The sequence below is a fragment of the Eriocheir sinensis genome, chromosome 4, assembly GCF_024679095.1.
Source record: "Eriocheir sinensis breed Jianghai 21 chromosome 4, ASM2467909v1, whole genome shotgun sequence".
Lineage (NCBI taxonomy): Eukaryota > Metazoa > Arthropoda > Malacostraca > Decapoda > Varunidae > Eriocheir > Eriocheir sinensis.
This window is the reverse complement of record NC_066512.1, coordinates 9,867,139-9,890,334: the sequence shown is the minus strand read 5'-3', so window position 1 is coordinate 9,890,334 and position 23,196 is coordinate 9,867,139. Positions and strand designations below refer to the sequence as shown.

Genomic DNA, 23,196 nt, shown 5'->3' with positions numbered 1-23,196 from the left:
CAGCTTCCTATGCAAAATAAAACATAAAATAACTTGTCGCAGATCTAAACCGCGACACTACTACTATAGTGAATCCACGAGGAACTGGCGGATTGGGGGGTTTCTGCGGGGGTCTCTCCTCCCGTACCACGCTGCCACATCTCTTGTCTCCAATTGTGGGATTAGAGTCAAGGTGTTAAGTGGACCACCATTAGCCTCCCTTCATTTCCTCCTTCTCCTCCTCCTCCCCTCTCTCTCTCTCTCTCTCTCTCTCTCTCTCTCTCTCTCTCTCTCTTCTTCGGGAACGAGAATACAGGCTGTCTTTTACCTGTTCGTCATGCACTCATGATCCAGTTTGGCGCAGACTCTTTCAATAGTTCTTTCACTAACATTAGTGGCTCTTGCTGTTCTTGCAGTTACTCTTGTGAGTGGTATGATAAATCATCTGGGTTTTTTTTTCGTCTAAAAAGTACTTGTTTACATTGTAAATGAATTCTTTCTCGCGGCTGTGCAGCCAACGACATGGAGAGGCAGGGAGAGGGAGGGAGGGGAGAGGCAGAAGCGGGAGCGGGCCACCCATGGGCCCACCTGCTGACCCTTCCATGACCTTGAGAGAAGTGACCTGGGCTCTGGATGTGTAGAATGACAACGTTAGAATACAACACTGTCAAGTGTCGTGGTATTTATACAAAATATTTTTTATTATCTTAAAAACGAAGCAATCTTAACGCTATATGACCTTATTGGATTATCCAATTATTTAATTAAATTCATTTAAAGGTAGTAAATAGCTGACATATGAGAGGAAGCGAGAAGTGTTGAGAGTGTGTGGCAAGGTGCGGTGCGGGGCTGACCAAGGCCTTCTAAAAGGAGTTGGGCTGACCCGCACCTCTCACCCCCCAATCCGCCAGTTCCTCCTGGATTGACTATACAACTACTACTACTACTACTATTACTGCTACTACTACTACTACTACTACGACTACGACTACTATTACTACTACTACTACTACTACTACTACTACTACTACTACTACTGTTACTACTACTACTACTACTACTATTACTACTACTACTACTACTACTACCAATGATAATAATAATAACAATAACAATAGTAATAATAAAAAGAAAAATAATAACAATTCTAACGATAACAATTATTATAATGATAACAGCAATGAAAAGAAAACCAAGAGGTGCCCTGATACTCTCCCCTTGAAAGAGGTCAAGTCATAGGCAGGAGTAAATACAGATGAAGGAAAGCTGTTCCAGAGTTTACTAGTGAAGGGGATGAAAGAATGAAGATGCTGGTTAACTCTTGCATAAGGGGTTTGGACAGTATAGGGATGACATAGAGTAGATAGTCGAGTGCAGCGGGGCCGCGGGAGGGGGGGAGGCATGCAGTTAGCAAGTTCAGTCAGCATGAAATCATCGATAGAAGATAAAAAGGGATGCAACACTGCGGCGGAATTTAAGAGGTCGAAAACTACTAGTAAGAGGAAGAGTTGATGAGACGAACAGCCTCTCCACTTTATCTAGTAGAGCTGTGTGTGTGGAGTCCTCCTATACATGAGATGCATACTCTATACGAGGACGGACAAGGATGGCAACCGAAAAATTTATCTGGCCTGTCATAACCGACAGCCGCTGCCCGCTGCTGGTGAAGGCAAGAGGAAGGTGGGAAGAGACGTAACGACGCGTATTTACACGTATTTCAGGACGACCATTGACAAACAATTATATGAACTGGTTTTGTGGTTCACTGAAAAATGCGCTCACTACATTTTTAAGATACTGAATTTTATCTGCTTAACCATTCCGACAGGCAAATAAGGAACAGGTGGCGTTCCGTATTTTAAGGAAAGGGTGGCAAGTTTGCAATCCTAAGGCGTCATCTGGCGATATATGGACTGTTTTTCACCTCCCTCCCGTAATTAGGGATGGGCAAGTACCGTTAATTTGAGTACCGGTAGTACCGGTACCGAGAACTCAAGTACCGTTAGTACCGGTACCGGTACCGGTACCCAAAGGAGTTTTTTTTTCTTAATGACTTCTGATGAAATTCCCAAACAAATTTCCTGTAAAGAAAATCTCTCTTCCTTCAACTTAATATCAACTAGAGTAGAAATGCAACGTTTAGGAGCCTTCTGATTAATGTAAAATCACTTAGGTTTAAGGACAGACCACCTAGTCTGTACCATGGGGTCTGTGTGGTCTAATTTTCTATGTAAATCTATGTAAATCTCTCTCTCTCTCTCTCTCTCTCTCTCTCTCTCTGAATGAAGTGAATATTTATTTTTTCGAAAAAAAAATAGCATGTATAGTTATTATGGATGTACTCGATCATAGTCTAATAACAATAAAAATATTTATTAGCAACCTAAAAAAGAAAAAGAATCGGACATGAAGAATTGTAACTCCAACAAATAAATAAAATAATAAAATAATGGAAACGGGAGCTGTGATGGAAACGGAAAGCAGGACAAAATGGTGGGAACTTGGGGAGACGGTCAGCTGGGCAGTGACTCAGCATCTGCACACAGGGCTCATACCACATGGAGGCGGGCGAGCACCGAGCGTCACTAAGATCCTAACGGCAATGCGCAGTGCCGAGTGATCATTAAGCTTCCCGGAACCCAAGTGATCATGATGCTTCGCGGTACCAGTACCGATATCAGTTATCGATACCAGTACCGGCGAGTGATCATTAAGCTTCCCGGAACCCAAGTGATCATGATGCTTCGCGGTACCAGTACCGATATCAGTTATCGATACCAGTACCGGCGAGTGATCATTAACCTTATCGATACCAGGTACCGGTACCTGGTATCGATAACTGCTATCGGTACTGGTACCGCGAAGCATCATGATCACATGATGCTTCGCGGTACCAGTACCGATAACAGATATCGATACCAGGTACCGGTACCTGTATCGATAACTGCTATCGGTACTGGTACCGCGAAGCATCATGATCACTCGGGTTCCGGGAAGCAATGATCACTCGCCGGTACTGGTATCGATAACTGCTATCGGTACTGGTACCGCGAAGCATCATGATCACTACTGGGTTCCGGAAGCGACGATCACACTCGGTGGTATCGATAACTGATATCGGTACTGGTACCGCGAAGCATCATGATCACTTGGGTTCCGGGAAGCTTAATGATCACTCGGCACTGCGCATTGCCGTTAGGATCTTAGTGACGCTCGGTGCTCGCCCGCCTCCATGTGGTATGAGCCATGTGTAGACGCTGAGTCACTGCCCAGCTGACCGTCTCCCAAGTTCCCACCCATTTGTCCTGCTTTCCGTTTCCATCACAGCCCTTTCCATTATTTATTTATTTATTGAGTTACTGGATAATTTTCATGTCCGATTCTTTTCTTTTTAGGTTGCTAATAAATATTGTTATTGTTATTAGACTATGATCAGTACCCTACTCATATCACCGAGATATCCACTCACTGAGTGGTGATCTCTCTCTCTCTCTCTCTCTCTCTCTCTCTCTCTCTCTCTCTCTCTCTCTCTCTCTCTCTCTCTCTCTCTCTCTCTCTCTCTCTCTCTCTCTCTCTCTCCTGCTACACCTCCAATATTTAATCATCTTATATAATTCATCATGCAATTCTTTATAGCCAGAAACTCTCGCCAAGGGATTCAAACTTTTTTCGTTAATGCTTTATTGGATAAAAATGATCTCTCTCTCTCTCTCTCTCTCTCTCTCTCTCTCTCTCTCTCTCTCTCTCTCTCTCTCTCTCTCTCTCTCTCTCTCTAACGAGTCATACGAATTTAATAGTGGCAAGTAAAAAGAAAACGAAGTCTTGGGTTAAAAGTTAGTGAGTCCCACGAGTCTTTAGAAAACGCTAATATATATTGTTATTGTTATTAGACTATGATCGAGTACCCACTACCCATATCACCGAGATATCCACTTACTAAGTGGTGATCTCTCTCTCTCTCTCTCTCTCTGAATGAAGTGAATATTTATTTTTTCGATAAAAAAATAGCAAGTATAGTTATTATGGATGTACTCGATCATAGTCTAATAACAATAACAATATTTATTAGCAACCTAAAAAAAAAATCGGACATGAAGAATTATCAATAAATCCAATAAATAAATCCGAGCAACTGGTACCGGTACCGAGCAATCTGGTACCGGTACCGTACCGTTTAGCTGGTACCGTTAGTACCGGTACTGGTACCGGTACCTGCCCACCCCTACCCGTAATCTGCCAGAGCGCTCTATCATGTCCATATGATTGGATGAACAAATACTATTTCTCATTTTGTCACTCATCAAGCACAGCACGCGTTAATTTAGTCACAGTTACGTGATGTTCACCTCATTAGGAGTATTTCAATACCTACTTAACGTCATTGCATGCGACGGAGCTTCTTAAAACGTCCTTTTTCTCTGCAGAATATTGACAAATGGCATCGTTTCACTTTCTTGTTTCTAAGGATGACGATGATGTTTTCATACCGTGAAGTTCTTATTTATTATACAGTAGTGCTTTAAAGTAACACAGCAGTAACCTCGTGAAATCTATGTCCACCCCACCAGGCATGGTTACCCACAGGAAGCTCAGGAAATGGTCATCGCCATAGGCCTCTGGAGGTGCGGCCAGCAAGACAGAGGCCGTACCCAGCACCACCGCGGCTTGTGTGTGTGTGTGTGTGTGTGTGTGTGTTATTGTTCTGTGATGTGGTGTGTGTGTGTGTGTGTGTCGTATTGTGCTGTGTTGTGTGTGTGTGTGTGTGTGTGTGTGTGTGTGTGTGTGTGTGTGTCGTATTGTGCTGTGTTGTGTGTGAGTGTGTGTGTGTGTGTGTGTGTGTGTGTGTGTGTGTGTGTGTGTGTGTCGTATTGTGCTGTTGTGTGTGTGTGTGTGTGTGTGTGTGTGTGTGTGTGTGTGTGTGTGTCGTATTGTGCTGTGTTGTGTGTGTGTGTGTGTGTGTGTGTGTGTTATTGTTCTATGATGTGGTGTGTGTGTGTGTGTGTGTCGTATTGTGCTGTGTTGTGTGTGTGTGTGTGTGTGTGTGTGTGTGTGTGTGTGTGTGTGTGTGTGTGTGTGTGTGTGTGTGTGTGTGTGTGTGTCGTATTGTGCTGTGTTGTGTGTGTGTGTTTGTCTTTGTTTGTGTGTGTGTGTGTGTGTGTGTGTGTCGTATTGTGCTGTGTTGTGTGTGTGTGTTTGTCTTTGTGTGTGTGTGTGTGTGTGTGTGTGTGTGTGTGTGTGTGTGTGTGTGTGTGTGTGTGTGTGTGTGTGTGTTAGGCAATTCACGAAGAGCGCAGAGAAATGCTGTATACAATAACCTTTTATAGAAAATGACTTTCAAAACTTCCACGTACACATTATAAGCCGCAAAAAGTGTTCGTCACCAGTCAACCTTGACGGCGCGGCGTGGAGCAGTCTGGGTGTATAAAGAGATGCAGTTGTCCAGCCACAGACAGTGTCACCGAGCTCCTCAGCGCAGCACTGCAAACATGATCAAGCTCGTGAGTCCTGACGCCTCTTTGTCTCCATACTCTGAGGACTTGGATTAAGCTCACACATCTGTGCTCCTGAAAATTCGAAATAGCTTGCTTCGCAGCGCACAGCTATGTGTTACAATAACCTCCTTATGTTTCCGCATATTCCCGACAGGGCTCAGTGGTGTGTCTTCTTGCCTCGACGACACTTGTTGTTGCTGGAGGACATGGCGGCGGCCATGGCGGAATAAATTTGGGCGGCGGGGGCGGTCATGGAGCCGTCTTCTTTGGCGCTGGTGGCCATGGCGGCGGTTTTGGCGGTGGCCATGGCGGCGGTTTTGGCGGTGGATCTGGCGGCGGTGGATATGGTGGCGGTGGATATGGCGGCTACAGTGTAAGTTGAATATAGACATATTGACATAAAGCTACAAACTGTTGCTGTTTCAAAAAGTAAACATATCAACTCTTACCCACAACATTTCTTCTTCAGAGGCCTACTCCATATGCCTTCAACTACGGCGTCTCTGCCGGCTACACCAACTTCGGCCAAAGCGAGAAAGGCAACGGCTACGGAGGCGTGAACGGCGGCTACTGGGTCAACCTTCCTGACGGCCGTGTGCAGAGGGTGTCCTACTGGGCTGACGGCAGCGGCTACCACCCGGTGGTGACCTACTCTGGCAAGGCCCACTACCCAGCGAGTTACGGCCACGGCTACCACTGAACTAACACTTTACGAGGTCGGGATTAATTGTGGTGGAGTTTCTTTTGTAAATGTGAAGCACATAATAAACTTTAGGTTATATTTCCACTTATATTATTGTTGAATCAGCTTCAGAACCCCTCCGGACTGGAGAAACAAATTTAAGGACGATTCACACTACACCAGCACGTTTACGGGGCGTGACCATACCTGAACGGGACCGTAACGGACCGGCAACAGCATGTGTATTCACCCTACACTAGAGCAAGATCAAGAGAATAGACAGGTCTTTTCACGCGCAGGTTTTGACGTCATCAGCCGTATGATACAGAGCAGGCGGAGAATAATAAGGAAAACGAGAGATATTTCATGGGATACTGAAACATTTTTAGTTTTCGTGTGTGTGTGAGAGTCATTCTCACTCATTCACTCTGACACTCACTCTCTCACATTCTCATACTCACACGTACTCACACTCTCACACTCTCTCTCTCTCTCTCTCTCTCTCTCTCTCTCTCTCTCTCTCTCTCTCTCTCTCTCTCTCTCTCTCTCTCTCTCTCTCTCTCTCTCTCTCTCTCTCTCTCTCTCTCTCTCATATATATATATATATATATATATATATATATATATATATATATATATATATATATATATATATATATATATATATATATATATATATATATGTGTGTGTGTGTGTGTGTGTGTGTGTGTGTGTGTGTAATGAACCTTCTTATCCAAGTATTTTTTGACATATTCTTAGTCGCCGCAATCATCCTCTATTGAACAGTAACTGTTCTCCTGTCCACCCCGACACCCTCTGTAACACCTTATCCTCTTCTACCCAGTCTTTTCTTACCCCCATCTGCCCATTAATTCTGTGACTGCTTCAGTTCCTTAATCTTAAATACTAAAGTCACCCATCGAAATCAAAGGAAATGGAGCACACGGGATGCGTCAACACCTGTGGTCAGGTGAGGTTCTGGTGGGCAGGTTTTAGTCGAAGCAGACTGAGGGGCTGCTGGTGACGTCAATGCGCAGAAGAGGAGAATTTTGGTACGAGGTTGAGAAGATCTGGTATATTCTGTTGATCTTGCACTAGAGTACCTACATACTGAGAGTAGCGACAACCCCAGCACTGGACGCCATTTTGAATCCAGCCGCCCGTCAACGGGGTGACGGTCAACCGCTCAGCTGACTCCTGCCTGCTGTGCGTGCTATCCTCTTTCTGGGGTGGTGACACACAACTTACTTCTTCATATGCATACATGACAAAGGATTATATGAGTAGAAGGTAAAGAATAAGAAGTAAGATGTTTACAAACAATGTTTACGGTTTATGAAATGCAGCTCAACTAGTGTACATATTGTTGTGCTGGAAGCTTCCCCCGGCGTCCATGGGGCTCTAGAAGGCTCCGGGAAGAGCGAGCAAGGGGGCGGGAAGCAAAGCCTCGTCCGAGCCCCGCGGGGCGCGGCCAGGCGCCAGGCGGGAAGTGTTGCCAACCCGCACATACTTTTGCTACATGTTCTTGTATGATCTAAAATATACTGTAACATTCTAGACTGTACTGTTCTGGATATATATAGGAGAAGAGGGCGAGAGGAGGGCAGTCCCAGTCATAGTAAGCTAGTGGTAAGTGAAGAGTCAAAGTGAAGTGTACTACTAAGGAAGAACATTAAACTACAGAAACTGTGCAAAGTGTTTACATATCTCCCTGCCACGGAGTCTCCTGACGGCGACACGGAACCCAAGTAACACGTCCGGCATAACATTGGCGTCAGGAGTGTAGCCATTTGTTTTTTCGCCATGGAGGCTCGTTCCCAAGCTGCCCAGAGGGACGACATGTTGACTGAACTTTTGGAAGCCTTGAGACTACAGGGGGAGAAACAAGAAAGAGCACAGCAACAACAAGAAAGAACACTCTAAGAACTCAAAGAACAACAAGAAAGAGCACACCAAGAACTCAAAGAACAACAAGAAAAAGCACACCAAGAACTCAAAGAACAACAAGAAAGAGCACAGCAACAACAAGAAGGAACACTCCAAGAACTCAAAGAACAGCTAGAATATCGCTTCACAGGATTACAGCAACAGCTAAAAGCAGTACAATATGGAAGTGAGTCAGTGCGAAGAGAAATGACTGATGTGACCACGAACTTGGGACAACGCCTGATAGAAGTGGAGAAAGAACACACAAATCTTCAACAAGAGATGGAGGTGGTACGGGAGACGACACACAAAGAAATATTAGAAGTAAGTGACAGAGTGAAGGCCCTTGAAGACTGCTTGGCTGGAAACGGACAGCCAGTGCCTGCAGGGGCTAGTTGTACCCAAGATGCTTCTCCTACGCAACTCCGGGGTAGTTTGAGCCCTGTTTCGCCTGAGTTTATCCCCGCAAGAAGTTCCGCTAGCCCCATGAGTCTGCTGGGTTCGCCTGTTAGAAAGAAGCCTCAGGAGTTTGATGGCAAGGTCTCCTGGGAGGCTTACCGCGCTCAGTTTGAGCTATTGGCAGCTCGGAACGGATGGGATGACCAAGAGTGCGCGGTGCAGCTGGCCACTAGCCTGAAAGGGGCGGCGCTGGAGGTCCTTGCTCAGCTCGACAATGCGACAAAGGGCAGCTACAGCGGGCTAGCACAGGCGTTGGAGCAACGATATGGGACCAAGCACCAGAACGAGCTCTTCAGGGTTAGGTTCAGAACCCGCAACAGGAGGCGCGGCGAGTCTCTTCAGGAACTCGCTCAGGACCTTGAGAGGCACAAGGCGTACAAGGCATACCCAGGTGCCACCCCTGACTTGCTGACGGTTTTGCTGCGTGATCAATTCATCGATACCCTGGACAGCCCTCAGCTGAAGATACAAGTGAACCAAGCTAAGCCAACATCAATGCAGGAAGCTCTGGCACGTGCCATGGAGTTTGAGTCCTTTGTCAGGTCTAGCTTGTCAAGCTTCAGGGACGACTCGACTTTTGGCTTTAGGGCACGAAAGGGCGCTGTCAGCGACACAGACAGGTTCCAAGGAACGTGCTGGTACTGCGAGAAGGTTGGGCACAAGGAGAACGAATGCTATAAGAGGAAGAAGGAATATGAAGGTGGCGCTAAGAAGAAGCCCAGAGAAGGACCCAAGTGCTGGAGCTGTGGAAAAAAGGGGCACTGGAAAAATGAGTGTCGGAAAAATGTGCCCCCAACGAGGGACCACCACTCGGGAAACTAAGAAGGACTGGTTCACGGGGGCAACGACCAGTCTGTCCTGTACATGCCCCGAAGATATCAGTGTGCAGGAGAACCACCATGACAAGCTGCCAAGTGGAGGGCAAGGTTGACGGAGTGTTGTGGCCTGTGGTCGTCGACACAGGCTCGGAACGCACATTGGTGCGGCCTGACGTGGTGAGTCATCGTCGGCTTCCTAAGACGCCGCATCGACTGTGCGGAGTCACAGGACACTACGCAGAGCTCAGAGGCCCAGTGGACGTGAAGTTTGAGCTCGGAGGAAAGGAAGAGTTCCTCTCTGTGTACGTGGCCGACATGGACGACCCCTGCATCCTAGGTATGGATTATCTTGTCTCCCACAGGTGCGAGCTGGACTTCCGCGCTAAGCAGCTGACTGTAGGAGGAAGGAGGGTGCCACTGACGACTGTGAACAAGGAAGACCTGCCAGTGACGGTCAAGCGCACCACCATTATTCCTCCGAGGTCGGAGATGCTGTTACCCTGTCAAATTACGGGTGCCCCCCCGGCTAGCCTGTGTGTGGTAGAGAGTGGAAGTCGATGCCCGGTAGAAAACGGGGTGATTGTAGGCAGTACTTTGGTAGACCCTGCTGCAGCGGAAGTGCCTGTCGTCGTGGCCAATGTCTCCTTCAGCCCAAAGAAAATAAAACAAGGGACCATGGTGGGGTTGTGCCAAGAGATCGACCAGAAACCAAGAACCTGTGTCTGCAGGAGAACCCTGACGAAGCCCCAGGAGGAGCTGCCCGACTACCTGCGCGACCTGTTTGCCAGGAGCTCCAAGTGTCTAGAGGAGCCCAAAGTGGAACAGCTCAGGGAACTTCTCGTGAGGAATGCAGATGTGTTTTCCACAGGAGACCTGGACTTGGGGTGTACGGACCTGGTAGAGCACCACATCGACACAGGTAGCCACCGCCCAGTGAAGCAAGCTCCTCGAAGGATGGCACCAGCCCGTCGCAAGGAGATGGATGAGGTGATGGATGATCTCCGGCAACAGGGGTTAATCGAGCGGTCCAGCAGCCCGTGGGCGTCTGCTGTAGTGCTCGTCAGGAAAAAGGACGGTTCCCTCAGGTGTTGCGTGGACTACCGAGCCCTCAACGATCTCACCATCAAGGATTCATACCCACTCCCACGGATCGACGACACGCTCGACGCTTTGGTGGGCTCCAAGTGGTTTTCAACACTGGATATGAAGTCTGGGTATCACCAAGTCAATATGGCGGAGCAGGACAAAGAGAAAACAGCCTTCTCCTACGGTCAAGGCCTGTGGCAGTTTAAGGTCATGCCCTTTGGCCTGTGCAACGCGCCGACCACGTTCGAGCGGCTGATAGAGAGGGTGCTGGAGGGACTTCACTGGAAGACGGCACTCATCTACCTCGACGACGTGATTGTCTTTGGCCAGACCTTCGAGCAGGAGATGGAAAGGCTATCAGAGGTTTTCGCCCGGTTTAGAGCTACACACCTTAAGCTCAGCGCGAAGAAATGCTGTCTGTTCCAAAAGGAGGTCCAATACTTGGGACACATCGTGAGCGAGGCTGGAGTACGCACTGATCCTAAGAAGGTGGCTGCGGTAAGGGACTGGCCGACACCCACCAACGTGAAGGAGCTGCGGAGCTTCCTCGGGTTGTGCTCATACTACCGCAGGTTTGTGAAAGGCTTCGCTACGATTGCTGCACCACTGCACCTCCTGACGAAGAAGGGGCGCAAGTTTGAGTGGACAGCGGAAACTCAGGTTGCCTTTGAGAAGCTCAAGGAGGCCCTCATCAGCTCGCCCGTACTCACCTACCCAGACCCCTCTAAGCCTTTTATACTGGATTGTGATGCCAGTGATGAGGGGATTGGTGGAGTGCTGTCCCAGGCATGTGCCGACATGGAACGGGTTGTGGCCTACTTCAGCAAGAAGCTCATCCCAGCCGAGAAAAACTATTGCGTGGCCCGGAAAGAACTCCTGGCAGTAGTCAAGAGCCTTGACTTTTTCCATGCTTACCTGTACGGTGCAACTTTCACCATCCGCACGGATCACGCTGCATTGCGGTGGTTGAAGTCACTGAAAAACCCTGAGGGCCAGCTTGCTCGCTGGATAGGTAAACTAGAGCAACATCACTACACTATTGTGCACCGATCTGGGCTAATACACGGTAACGCGGACAGCTTGAGCCGGCGCCCCTGCCAACCTGAGTGTCAACATTGCCTCCAGAGGGAAAGCGTCCAGAATATGTGCCGCCGCACTACAGTGGAAGAGACAGCGGAGGTGCCATGGGAAGACTTGGGAAAACTGCAGCGGGAGGACCGAGATTTGAGACCAATTATGGAGTGGCTGAGTCAGTCGTCAACGCGACCTGGATGGGAAGTACTGTAATCTCGAGAGAAAGCCCTACCACCAAGAATTACTGGACTCAGTGGGACACTCTTCGGATGGACAACGGGGTGTTGCAGCGACGCTGGGTCTCTCATGATGGTTTTGACCACTACTGGTCCACGGTGCTACCTATGAAGTCCCGGGAAGGCGTCTTGAAAGAAATGCACGACAGCATCACCAGCGGACACCTTGGGGAAAAGAAGACACTGAGTCGCCTGCGGCAAAGGTTCTACTGGGTTGGCATGAGGAAGGACGTGGAAGAATGGTGTCACGCGTGTGAGGTGTGCTGTGCAAAGAAGGGCCCCAAGAAGCGTCACCGTGCCCCATTGCAACTATACCAGGTTGGAGCCCCCATGGAACGGGTGGCAGTGGATATAGCAGGACCCTTGCCTCTGGCGACGAACGGAAATAGGTACATCTGCGTCACAATGGATTACTTCACCAAGTGGCCGGAAGCCTACGCCATCCCTGACCAGGAAGCCACTACCATCGCTAAGGTATTGGTGGAGGAGTTCTTCTGTCGCTTCGGTGTGCCTAACGAGCTCCATTCCGACCAGGGAAGGAATTTTGAGTCAACTTTCCTTGCTGAGTGCTGCAAGCTTCTGGGTATCAAGAAAACCCGGACTACCCCTCTGCACCCACAGTCAGATGGAATGGTGGAGAGGTTTAATTGGACGTTGGGCCAGGAGTTGGCCAAGCAGTGCAACAATGATCAGTCTTCATGGGATCAGAAGCTGCCTGCGCTTCTCATGGCCTACAGGTCTGCCGCCCACGAGACTACGGGGTATTCACCGGCAAAGCTGATGTTTGGACGTGAGCTGCGATTGTCGGTGGACCTACTGACAGGAAGGCCTCCTGGGGAAAGCCTTCCAAGGGACGCCTCCAGTTTTGCCCGTCAACTAGAGGAACGGCTGGAAGAGGTGCACCATCAAGTCCGAGGTGCCTTGAAGTTCTCCGGGGAGGCCATGAAGCGCGGTTACAATATGAGGGCAAGCCACGTTGACTTCAAGGAAGGAGACCAAGTCTGGCTTTACAACCCGCAGAGGAAGAAAGGACAGTCTCCGAAGTTACAGAGCCCCTGGGAAGGCCTTTACACTGTGCTAGAACGCCTCTCCGACGTGACTTACCGAATCCGGAGAACGGAAAGAACCAAGCCGAAAGTTGTCCACGTCAACCGCCTATGGAGGTACCACGGTCCGGGAAACTACACCTGGAACAACTACAGACACCCAGCAGCCGACGAAAACGCAAGGGACGTCCAGGACCGAGAGGAGGTCGACCACGACGTAGGCCTCCTGGCCCTTTCAGCAGAGGGAGATAACCTTCCGGCTTCGGCAGATGTTCCAGGGACACCCCAAGAAGCGGACGACGACGAGGCGCACCAGGAGACAGACGCGCAGGAGGCACCGAGCAGAAGACAGAGACAACGCAGGCGTCCACAGCGATACGACGATTATTATGTTTTTGATTAATTCTCTTATGTTTGTATATAGTTAAGTGTGTGATCGGGACGGTCACAATTAAGAGGGGGGGATAGTGTTGTGCTGGAAGCTTCCCCCGGCGTCCATGGGGCTCTAGAAGGCTCCGGGAAGAGCGAGCAAGGGGGCGGGGAGCAAAGCCTCGTCCGCGCCCCGCGGGGCGCGGCCAGGCGCCAGGCGGGAAGTGTTGCCAACCCGCACATACTTTTGCTACATGTTCTTGTATGATCTAAAATATACTGTAACATTCTAGACTGTACTGTTCTGGATATATATAGGAGAAGAGGGCGAGAGGAGGGCAGTCCCAGTCATAGTAAGCTAGTGGTAAGTGAAGAGTCAAAGTGAAGTGTACTACTAAGGAAGAACATTAAACTACAGAAACTGTGCAAAGTGTTTACATATCTCCCTGCCACGGAGTCTCCTGACAGCGACACGGAACCCAAGTAACACGTCCGGCATAACAATATATTTACAAGACCTGTTGATTACTTAATATTTTGTACTATCTTCCTCATGGCGACACTTTTGCTACTAAGTTCTACCTTCTTTTTTCTCTCCTGTGTACTAAACACGGCCCATATCGGCCCACTAAGAGCCAAGATATTATAGAAAATAGATGGGCGGACGGACAAACAGATAAAGACATAGGCAGAGAGACACACAGATACACAGACAGGCTGAATGCAATACCTCGCAAACCCACTTCGTGGGGCGAGGTAATAAGACATATGCTAAACATACAGTAAACATGTAAAATGCACGCAGAATACATGCAACAATAAAACATATGGTACATAAACACGTACGATGCACGTAAAAATACACATAATAAGACAGGGTAAATATACATGTACAATGCAAGTAAAACATGCCAAAATCAGACAAATATGATAATCAAACACGTACGATACACGTAATACACGAAAAAGTAAACCAAGTATGATAAATAAACACGTACGATGCACGTAAGAATACACACAAAAATAAGACAGAATTATAAAAAAAATATATATGTACAATGCAAGTAAAAATACACCCGACAATACAACAAACTATGAAAAATATATACGTAAGATTCACGTAAGAATACACGCGAAAATAAGACATAATTATGAGACCTGAAAACGCACAAATATAAAAAAGAACACACAGACCAGAGTATAACATATGGTATCAGTCTATTAATTCCTTCAAGCACAAATAATACACAAAACACGCAAGAACGGTATATGTGAAACGCGAAGGAACACAATAAATGACCGCAAACATCGTTAAAAAACGTGGATTATATGGCTGTCATTACTTCTTATATTCCGCAAATTCTCCTGTCTTTATTTTCCTTGGATACTTCCCTATAACACATGATATTTTTTCTGTATTTGTGCCTCCAGCAGCTGCATGAAAAGAGTCGTACCACATAACTGACATAAGTACGAACTCGAAGTTGGTTCCCACCCCAAACGATTGAATTTGTTTTTACATTATCCGCTGTCTCTCTCGATTTGCTGGAAATCTGTACAATTTCACGCCTCCCTCCGTCCTATTGTTGCATCCAACAGCAGAGCAGCACGGCATCACGTCATCACTGACAGCCGATCATCAAGCAACTGCGAAAAAGCGCACATTTGTGTGTGAGTGGGAGATTGTGAAGAGTCAACTGGGCGCGCGGAGGACTCAAAATGGCGCCCGGGAGCTTGGTTTCCGGTAACCCTATGTCGCTACTCTCTCAGTATGTAGGTACTCTACCCTATACCAGCACGTAAACGGCCCTGACTTGCACGGGACCGTCAAGGGCCGGCAACAGCGTGCTCACACCGTTTCGGAGCAGTACGACCCACCTTAGGCCCGGACACATCTCAGCTGTGCTAACCATGCTCTTCCAGTCGTTGCTATAGTCTTTATGGGACACGTCAAATAGGAAGACATGTTTTTCCACCAGTGAAATAAATTTCTCTCCATCCATCGCTGTGTTCGCACTGCATCGTACGAGAGCGAGATGTCGACTGTATGTACATGGCTTAGAGAATGTGGGTGTAGTCAGAAGAATGCTTGTGGAGGGAGCCAGATCAGGTCACAGGTCAGGTGTACAAGTCAGGGCACACGTCAAGTGCAAGGACCACTACTTTGGGGCTTGACCACACCTCACCTCTGTTTATCCTCAGCAGCGCACATCTGAATAGCTACACATTCTAAATGAATGCATGAATATTAATTACAAGTGAAGTTGGATATATTGACAAAATACATTTTCATGAATACTATTATTGCTACTATATTTTAATATTGTCATTCAGTGTTTTACTTTTTAAATCTTAGTTACCTTTTGCGTAAGAGAGAGAGAGAGAGAGAGAGCATGGATGAATGAATGAATGCGGCATGCCTGTCTGCTGTGCTGGTGCCGGTCGGTGACGGAAGCGTGTTCACACTATCCAACACTGACTGGCTCCGGACCGGGCCGTACAGGCGAGGACCTGCAAAATATTCTCGCCGACAATCCCGACCGGCAAGTGCTGGTGAAAGTCCGCGCCGGAGACGTGCAGGTCCGTAGCAGTGTGAACACAACAATGTGTTTCCCATTGAAGAATATTTTGTCGGTCCGGAACAGTACGATCCGTGCCGGTCACTTCACGTATAGTGTGAATCAGCCTGCGTCTAACACACACACACACACACACACACACACATTGGGATATGATGCAATGATAAAGGGAGACTTAGGACTTAGGTTCACTGTAACGTAATCACTGCTCTAACGTCATGAATTCTGTGACGTTCCCGGCCTATGACCGCGCTGGAACCCACTGCCCTTCGCCCAATGACAAGGGCTGACTCGGTCGTTGAACCGGCTCGGGCAATTTTCGATCAGGTCGGCCCGCTTTCTGTGAACAGCAGCAGCGGAGCCCATATTTTTATTAATTAAAGTGAATGTGGGAGCGCCGGAGGCAAGAATACTAGGGGGGTCAGGGGAATGCCCCCCAAAATAAAAAATAAAAAAATCCGCAACTCTTCCCATCACTTCTCGTTAAATTCTCACCTTTACATGTTGGTTGGATGTAAAGAAATTAGACATATTAAACTTTTTCCGTTCAATGACGTAAACAGCAGAACATCTCAGATGCAACTGTGAGTGTTCATTTTCCTCAACTCGTAGGTGGATATGTCTCCAATCAGTCATTCCTTTGATGAAAGCGCTGGTGGGACCAATCGCATCACTGGAAAATGCTATGCATACAAAACAGTGAAGGGAATGTCTTGACTCATATTATGATAACCAGGTTCTGTTGGTGCCATCTTTGTGAACAAACGACCTTTTAACGACTATCTTGTCAGTATTTTGATACTGGTGGTAATTTCAAAACTGCAAACGCTGTGCTTCATCACCATGTAATTTGCTGAAGTATGGGATCGAGGAGTGCCTTTCTGAATTCTAAGCAGTGGAAATGATGAAGTGACTGAGCTGAGCAACATGCAGCTTCAGTTTGGACATTAGCTTCAGTCATTGACCAGGCAGGGTGCTGACACCCTGCCTGGTCAAATTCTTTCGCCTCTGTCTGTCAATATCTACCTTTCATTCTTGGTGAAAGTACGCCAACATACAGCCTGTGCCTAAGAGGGGTGACCTTTCTAATCCCTCAAACTACCGCCCTATAGCTTTACTTTCCTGTCTATCTAAAGATTTTGAATCAATCCTTAACCGGAAGATTCAAAAGCACCTTTCCACTTCTAACCTTCTATCTGATCGCCAGTATGGGTTCCGCAAGGGGCGTTCTACTGGCGATCTTCTTGCTCTCTTAACTGATTCTTGGTCATCCTCTCTTACCGTTTCGGTGAAACTTTCTCAGTTGCGCTAGACATATCGAAAGCTTTCGATGGAGTCTGGCACAAGTCTTTGCTTTCTAAACTGCCCTCTTTCGGATTCTATCCCTTTCTCTGTTCCTTTATTTCCAGTCTCCTTTCCGGTCGTTCTATCTCTCCTGTGGTAGACGGTCTCTGTTCTTCCCCTAAACCTATCAACAGTGGTGTTCTACAGGACTCCGTCCTATCACCCACTCTCTTCCTGTTATTCATCAATGATCTTCTTTCCATAAGAAACTGTCTTATCCACTCATACGCTGATGACTCCACTCTGCTTTATTCAACTTCTTTCAACAGAAGACCCTCTAAACAGGAATTACATGACTTCAGACTGGAGGCTGCAGAACGCCTAATCTCAAACCTTACTATCATTTCCGATTGGGGTAAAAGGAACCTTGTGTCCTTCAATGCCTCAAAAACCCAATTTCTCCACCTATCAACTCGACACAATCTTCCAAACACCTATCCCCTATTCTTCGACAACACTCAGCTGTCATCGTCTTCAACACTAAACATCCTCGGTCTATCCTTAACTCAAAATCTCAACTGGAAACTTCACATCTCCTCTCTCGCTAAATCAGCTTCCTCGAGGTTGGGTGTTCTGTATCATCTCCGCCAGTTCTCCACCGCGCAGTTGCTATCCATATACAGGGGCCTTGTCCGCCCTCGTATGGAGTATGCATCTCACGTGTGGAGAGGCTCCTCTCACACAGCTCTTCTGGACAGAGTGGAGTCTAAGGCTCTTCGTCTCATCAGCTCTCCTCCTCCTGCTGATAGTCTTCTACCTCTTAAATACCGCCGCGATGTTGCCTCTCTTTCTATCTTCTATCGATATTTCCACGGTGGCTGCTCTTCTGAACTTGCTAACTGCATGCCTCCCCCCTCCCGCGGCCCCGCTGCACACGACTTTCTACTCATGCTCCTCCCTATACTGTCCAAACCCCTTATGCAAGAGTTAACCAGCATCTTCACTCTGTCATCCCTCACGCTGGTAAACTCTGGAACAATCTTTCTTCATCTGTATTTCCTCCTGCCTACGACTTGAACTCTTTCAAGAGGAGGGTATCAGGACACCTCTCCTCCCGAAACTGGCCTTTATTTTGTGCACCTCTTTTGATTATTTTTTGGGAGCAGCGAATAGCGGGCTGTTTTTTACCATTGTTTTCTCTTTTTGCGCCCTTGAGCTGTCTCCTTCGTTGTAAAAAATAAATAAATAAATAAAAATAAAATAAATAAATAAATAAATAAATAAATAAATAAATAAATAAATAAATAAATAAATAAATAAATAAATAAATAAATAAATAAATATAAATAAATAAATAAATAAATAAATAAATATAAATAAATAAATAAATAAATAAATAAATAAATAAATAAATAAATAAATAAATAAATAAATAAATAAATAAATAAATATATATATATATATATATATATATATATATATATATAGATATAGATATATATATATATATATATATATATATATATATATATATATATATATATATATATATATATATATATATTTTTCAATGAGGGCATACGCCGGGTAGGGGAAGGGCGTCGCCTCGCCCACCCTACGACGCCAAGCCCAGGGGTCCCTCCGGGTGAGTCTCCATGCAGACCCACTTCCAAACCCGAGTATCTCCCGACAGGATCTATCGACTTGCTCAAGCCACGAACTCCGTGGGCGTCGCTTTGGCCTCCTCCACTCATGATTACAGAGACAAGCCGATGAGCGGGATTAGCTTCAGGGTAATGTGCCACGTGCCTGTATAGCCGGAGTTGGCGCTGACGGACTGTGCAGATTATATATGTCGAATCAGTCTCACGGAGTAGTCGCCAGTTTGACACAAAGTCATTCCAGCGATATCCCATGATTCTGCGTAGACATTTATTACCAAATGCATCAGTCCGCCTCTCCAAGTCCCCATTTAGTGTCCATGTCTCATAACCATCGAGTAAGACAGGGAGCACAAGGGACTTGAAGGTCCGTATCTTTCTCCTGCTGCACTGGTATCGACAACGCCATATACTCGTGTTGAGCGAGTCCATAACACCGTGGGCCAGGCCAATCCGCCGTAAGACTTTCAGGCCAGACTCACCGTTGTTATGAACTACTCTACCAAGATACATGAAACTATCTGAAATCTCAACGTCCTCGCCACACACATGAACAGACTGTACTGTTTCAGAGCAAGCCTCCAAACACTTGTACCTTGGTCTTAGCCTAGGAGACCTAGAGTCCCAAGGGCTTCGCCTCCGCGTGCAGTGCCTCGAGAGCCATCACCAAAGCCTCCAGCGACTCCGCCAGGATTACTGCATCATCGGCAAAATCAAGGTCAATGACTCTGGTATTGCCAATGGATGCTCCGTAATGACTCCGGTGCACAATTTTGTTCAGTACCCAGTCCAAATAAGTGTTGAAAAGCAATGGGGGAAGGACACAGTCATGCCTCACCCCCGCATTCACGGAAAAGAAGCTGGAGAAGCCGCCCCCCCCCCCCCCCACACACACACACTTCACAGCACTCTCTGTCCCAGAATACCGGCCAGTCAGCAAACCAATAGTCCTCGCAGGAATCCCACGCATAAGAAGAATCCCAAAGTGCCTCGCGATGCACTGGGTCAGACGCCTTCTTGAGATCGACATAGGTTGCAAGCATCCCCTGTCGAAACTCACGTCGGCGCTCCACCAGTACGTGAAGCGCTAGGATACGATAAGTTGTTGACTTACCAGGCGTGAACCCAGACTGTTCAAGTCTCTGCATCTTCAGCAGCTGGGTGCGAATTCGCATCAGCAGTAGGTGGGCAAGCACCTTGCCTGGCACACTGAGCAGTGTAATACCACGGTAGTTGTTGCAGTCCTGTCGGTCCCCTTTCCCTTTCCAGATAGGGACGACCATTCCTCTCTTCCAGTGAGGAGGGATGGTATCGGACTGGCATACGGCAGTCAAGACCGAATGCAACCCGCGGATCATGCCCTCACCTCCAGCTTTGAGCAGCTTCGCACTGATGTTACAGGTGCCAGACCTGTGCCTTTCCACGCCTTAACTTTGCCACAGCCTCTCTGACCTCAGCAAGAGATGGTGGGCTTTCGTTGATGGGTGGATCAGCATCCGCCACCTGCAACCCAGCAACTGGAAGCTGCCCACGTGGAGGGTCCACCATGTACAGCTGCTCAAAGTACTCAGCCCAACCAGACCTCTGCCCATCCATGTCCGACACGAGGCAGCCATTAGCTCTTCGGATAGCGCTCACCTAAGAGGGAGACTTAGAGCGGAGCTTCTTCAGGGCTCGATAAGCAGGTCAGAGGTCATTCGTATTTAAATGGCCCTCGACTTCCTCGGCGAGACCCCTAACATACCTCACCTTGTCTCTCCTCAGGAGAGCTCTAGTCCTACGCGACAGGGCACTGTACTGGTCCTGATTCCCAGCAAGTCTGGCAGCGCGATTCTTCTTAATATTCTCCAGCGTCTCCACCGAGGCAAAGCCACTCCTAGATCTCGGGCGCTTTACACGACACTCCTTGGCAACTTACATAATCTCACATTTGAAGGTATCCCGCAGTTCTACAGGGTCCTCCAGGGTGCTGAGCACATCCAACCGATTTGAGACTGTCACTGCGTACTCATGAGCACATGCCAGGTCCTTCAGCCTCCCGAGATGGAACACAGTATTGTTGCATCTCGAGATTCTTCTTGACCTGACCTGAAGCTTGAGTGTTGCAACAACAGCAAAGAACTCAGCACTCTGGTAAACCATGCAGTTCAGAAGGATCCTCAAACGAGTACTTACGAGGATATGGTGAATCTCCTTAGCTACCTCTCCGGCATCACTATACCAAGTCCAGCGGTGCAGCTCTGCTGTGGTGTCTGGTACCAAGAACCCGCAAGTCTCAACCTTCTGGGTTTTGCAAAATTCAGGAGGAGAGAGCTGTTGATGTTCCTCGTACCAGAACCATGGGGACCAACACATAGCTCGCAGCCAACCTTGTCAATGTCAGTAGTAGCACTGACGTCGCCCAGGATAGTGAGTGTGTCCCGGGGGTATATTTACGAAAGGTTGTTAGGTTTTTGTCCTGCGGAGGCTAGCCCCACCCCCTGCAGTGACATCACGCGTTGATATCTCCTGATTGGGTGCTGCCTCCCTCCTTCCCCACTCTGCCCCCCCTCCCTGCCTCTGTGTGTGTGTGTGTGTGTGTGTGTGTGTGTGTGTGTGTGTGTGTGTGTGTGTTGTATTGTGTTTTGTTGTGTGTGTGTGTGTATGTGTGTGTGTGTGTGTGTGTGTGTGTGTGTGTGTGTGTGTGTGTGTGTGTGTGTGTGTGTGTGTGTGTGTGTGTGTGTGTGTGTGTGTGTGTGTGTGTGTGTGTTTTATTGTGTGTGTGTGTGTGTGTGTGTGTGTGTGTGTGTGTGTGTGTGTGTGTGTGTGTGTGTGTGTGTGTGTGTGTGTGTGTGTGTGTGTTGCATTAATATATTAACTAATGTGTGTGTGTGTGTGTGTGTGTGTGTGTGTGTGTGTGTGTGTGTGTGTGTGTGTGTTGTATTGTGTTGTGGTGTGTGTGTGTGTAATTCACCACTTGGTCGGCTGCGGGTCTCTCTCGAGACAGCCAGCCGTTCCCCTACGGAAGGAGCTCAGAGCTCAGTGACCGATCTTTGGGTAGGACTGAGACCACTCACACACAACACACCGCGACAACGGGGTCACAACTCCTCGCCTTACGTCGCGTACCTACTCACTGCTAGGTGAACAGGGGTTACACGTGAAAGAAGATAAACCCAACTTATCTTCACCCAGTCGGGGAATCGAACCCCGGTCCTTCTGGTTGTGAGGCAGACGCTCTAGCCACTGAGCTACCGTGTGTGTGTGTGTGTGTGTGTGTGTGTGTGTGTGTGTGTGTGTGTGTGTGTGTGTGTGTGTGTGTGTGTGTCAAAGTCAAAGTCAAAAACATTTATTTCGAGGCAGAGCTCTTTGAATGAAAAAAAAAAAATCATTTTTAAAGAGCTCCTTAATTTCTTTAATTATAGGATAAAGCACGTTGTGCTAGCTGATTATTTTTCAATTTCCTATAGAACTTTTCAAATACAAACATACATACACATCCTTATACATACATTTCAAATACATATACATACACATCCTTATACATACATACTTACACACTTATACATATGCATATATATACATACCTACCTACCTACATATATATATATATATATATATATATATATATATATATATATATATATATATATATATATATATATATATATATATATATATATATATATATATATATCACCTATACAAAGTCATACATTCATAAACACGCGTGTGTGCACTATGATTATGATGTTAAACAAAACCTATGCCAATAACATGGAAAATTTTTCTCAATCATTGACGAGGTTGTGGTAGTCTTAGTAAATTTTGGCTCCTTAGATTTTGATGGACACTTGAAACTTTATCAAAATTAATAACTGAAGGAATATTTAATTGAATATGAATAAATTTTAATAATCCTAATTTATGAATATCATCTAGTTTTAGTAACGAAAGATTTTTAATTAAGAGGTCAATGTGATCTCTATACCCTGCTCCTGAGATTATTCTTATAACTTTTTTTTGTAATAATAGTAATGGCTTTGTGAAGGTCTTCACTGCAGAACCCCAGGCAAGATTACAATATTGCAAGTAAGGGTAGACTAAACTATAAGAAAAAATCATGAGCACCTCTGTAGTCAAGTTGTCTTTGATATTAAAAAGTATCCCTATCGATCTTGATAGTTTATTATGTATATAATCAATATGATATTTCCAAAGTAACTTGTCATCGATAATAATTCCTAGAAATTTTATTGAGTTGACTTTTTCAATTACACAATTCTCTAATTTAATTACAATGTCATGATTAATATGTTTATTTCCAGCAAATAACATGTAATTAGTTTTCTGAGTATTTAACGTTAGTCTGTTAGCAACTAGCCAATTTGAGACAACTACAAGTTCTTGATTGATAATATTTTCCAATGTTTGGAGATCTTGTTCTGCATGAAAAATTGTGGTATCATCGGCAAACAATATGAAATTCAAAAGATCAGTAGACTGGACTGAATCGTTGATATAC

General features: G+C 46.6%; 1 protein-coding gene across 4 annotated transcripts in view; it reads left to right on the top strand.

The window, feature by feature from the left end:
- The first annotated feature begins 5,165 nt into the window (after window positions 1-5,165).
- Window positions 5,166-23,196, top strand: part of LOC127008218 (holotricin-3-like) — a 78,782-nt gene continuing 60,751 nt past the window's right edge. The window contains exons 1-3 of one of the 4 annotated variants that reach the window (XM_050880044.1): window positions 5,258-5,477; window positions 5,626-5,844; window positions 5,941-6,254. In XM_050880044.1, the coding sequence (XP_050736001.1) occupies window positions 5,409-5,477; window positions 5,626-5,844; window positions 5,941-6,171 (519 nt within the window). In that variant the 5' untranslated portion in view covers window positions 5,258-5,408 and the 3' untranslated portion in view covers window positions 6,172-6,254. Of the gene's footprint in view, window positions 5,478-5,625; window positions 5,845-5,940; window positions 6,255-23,196 lie in introns of those variants that run through there. The other 3 variants (XM_050879977.1, XM_050879961.1, XM_050880020.1) reach the window with 3 other exon arrangements.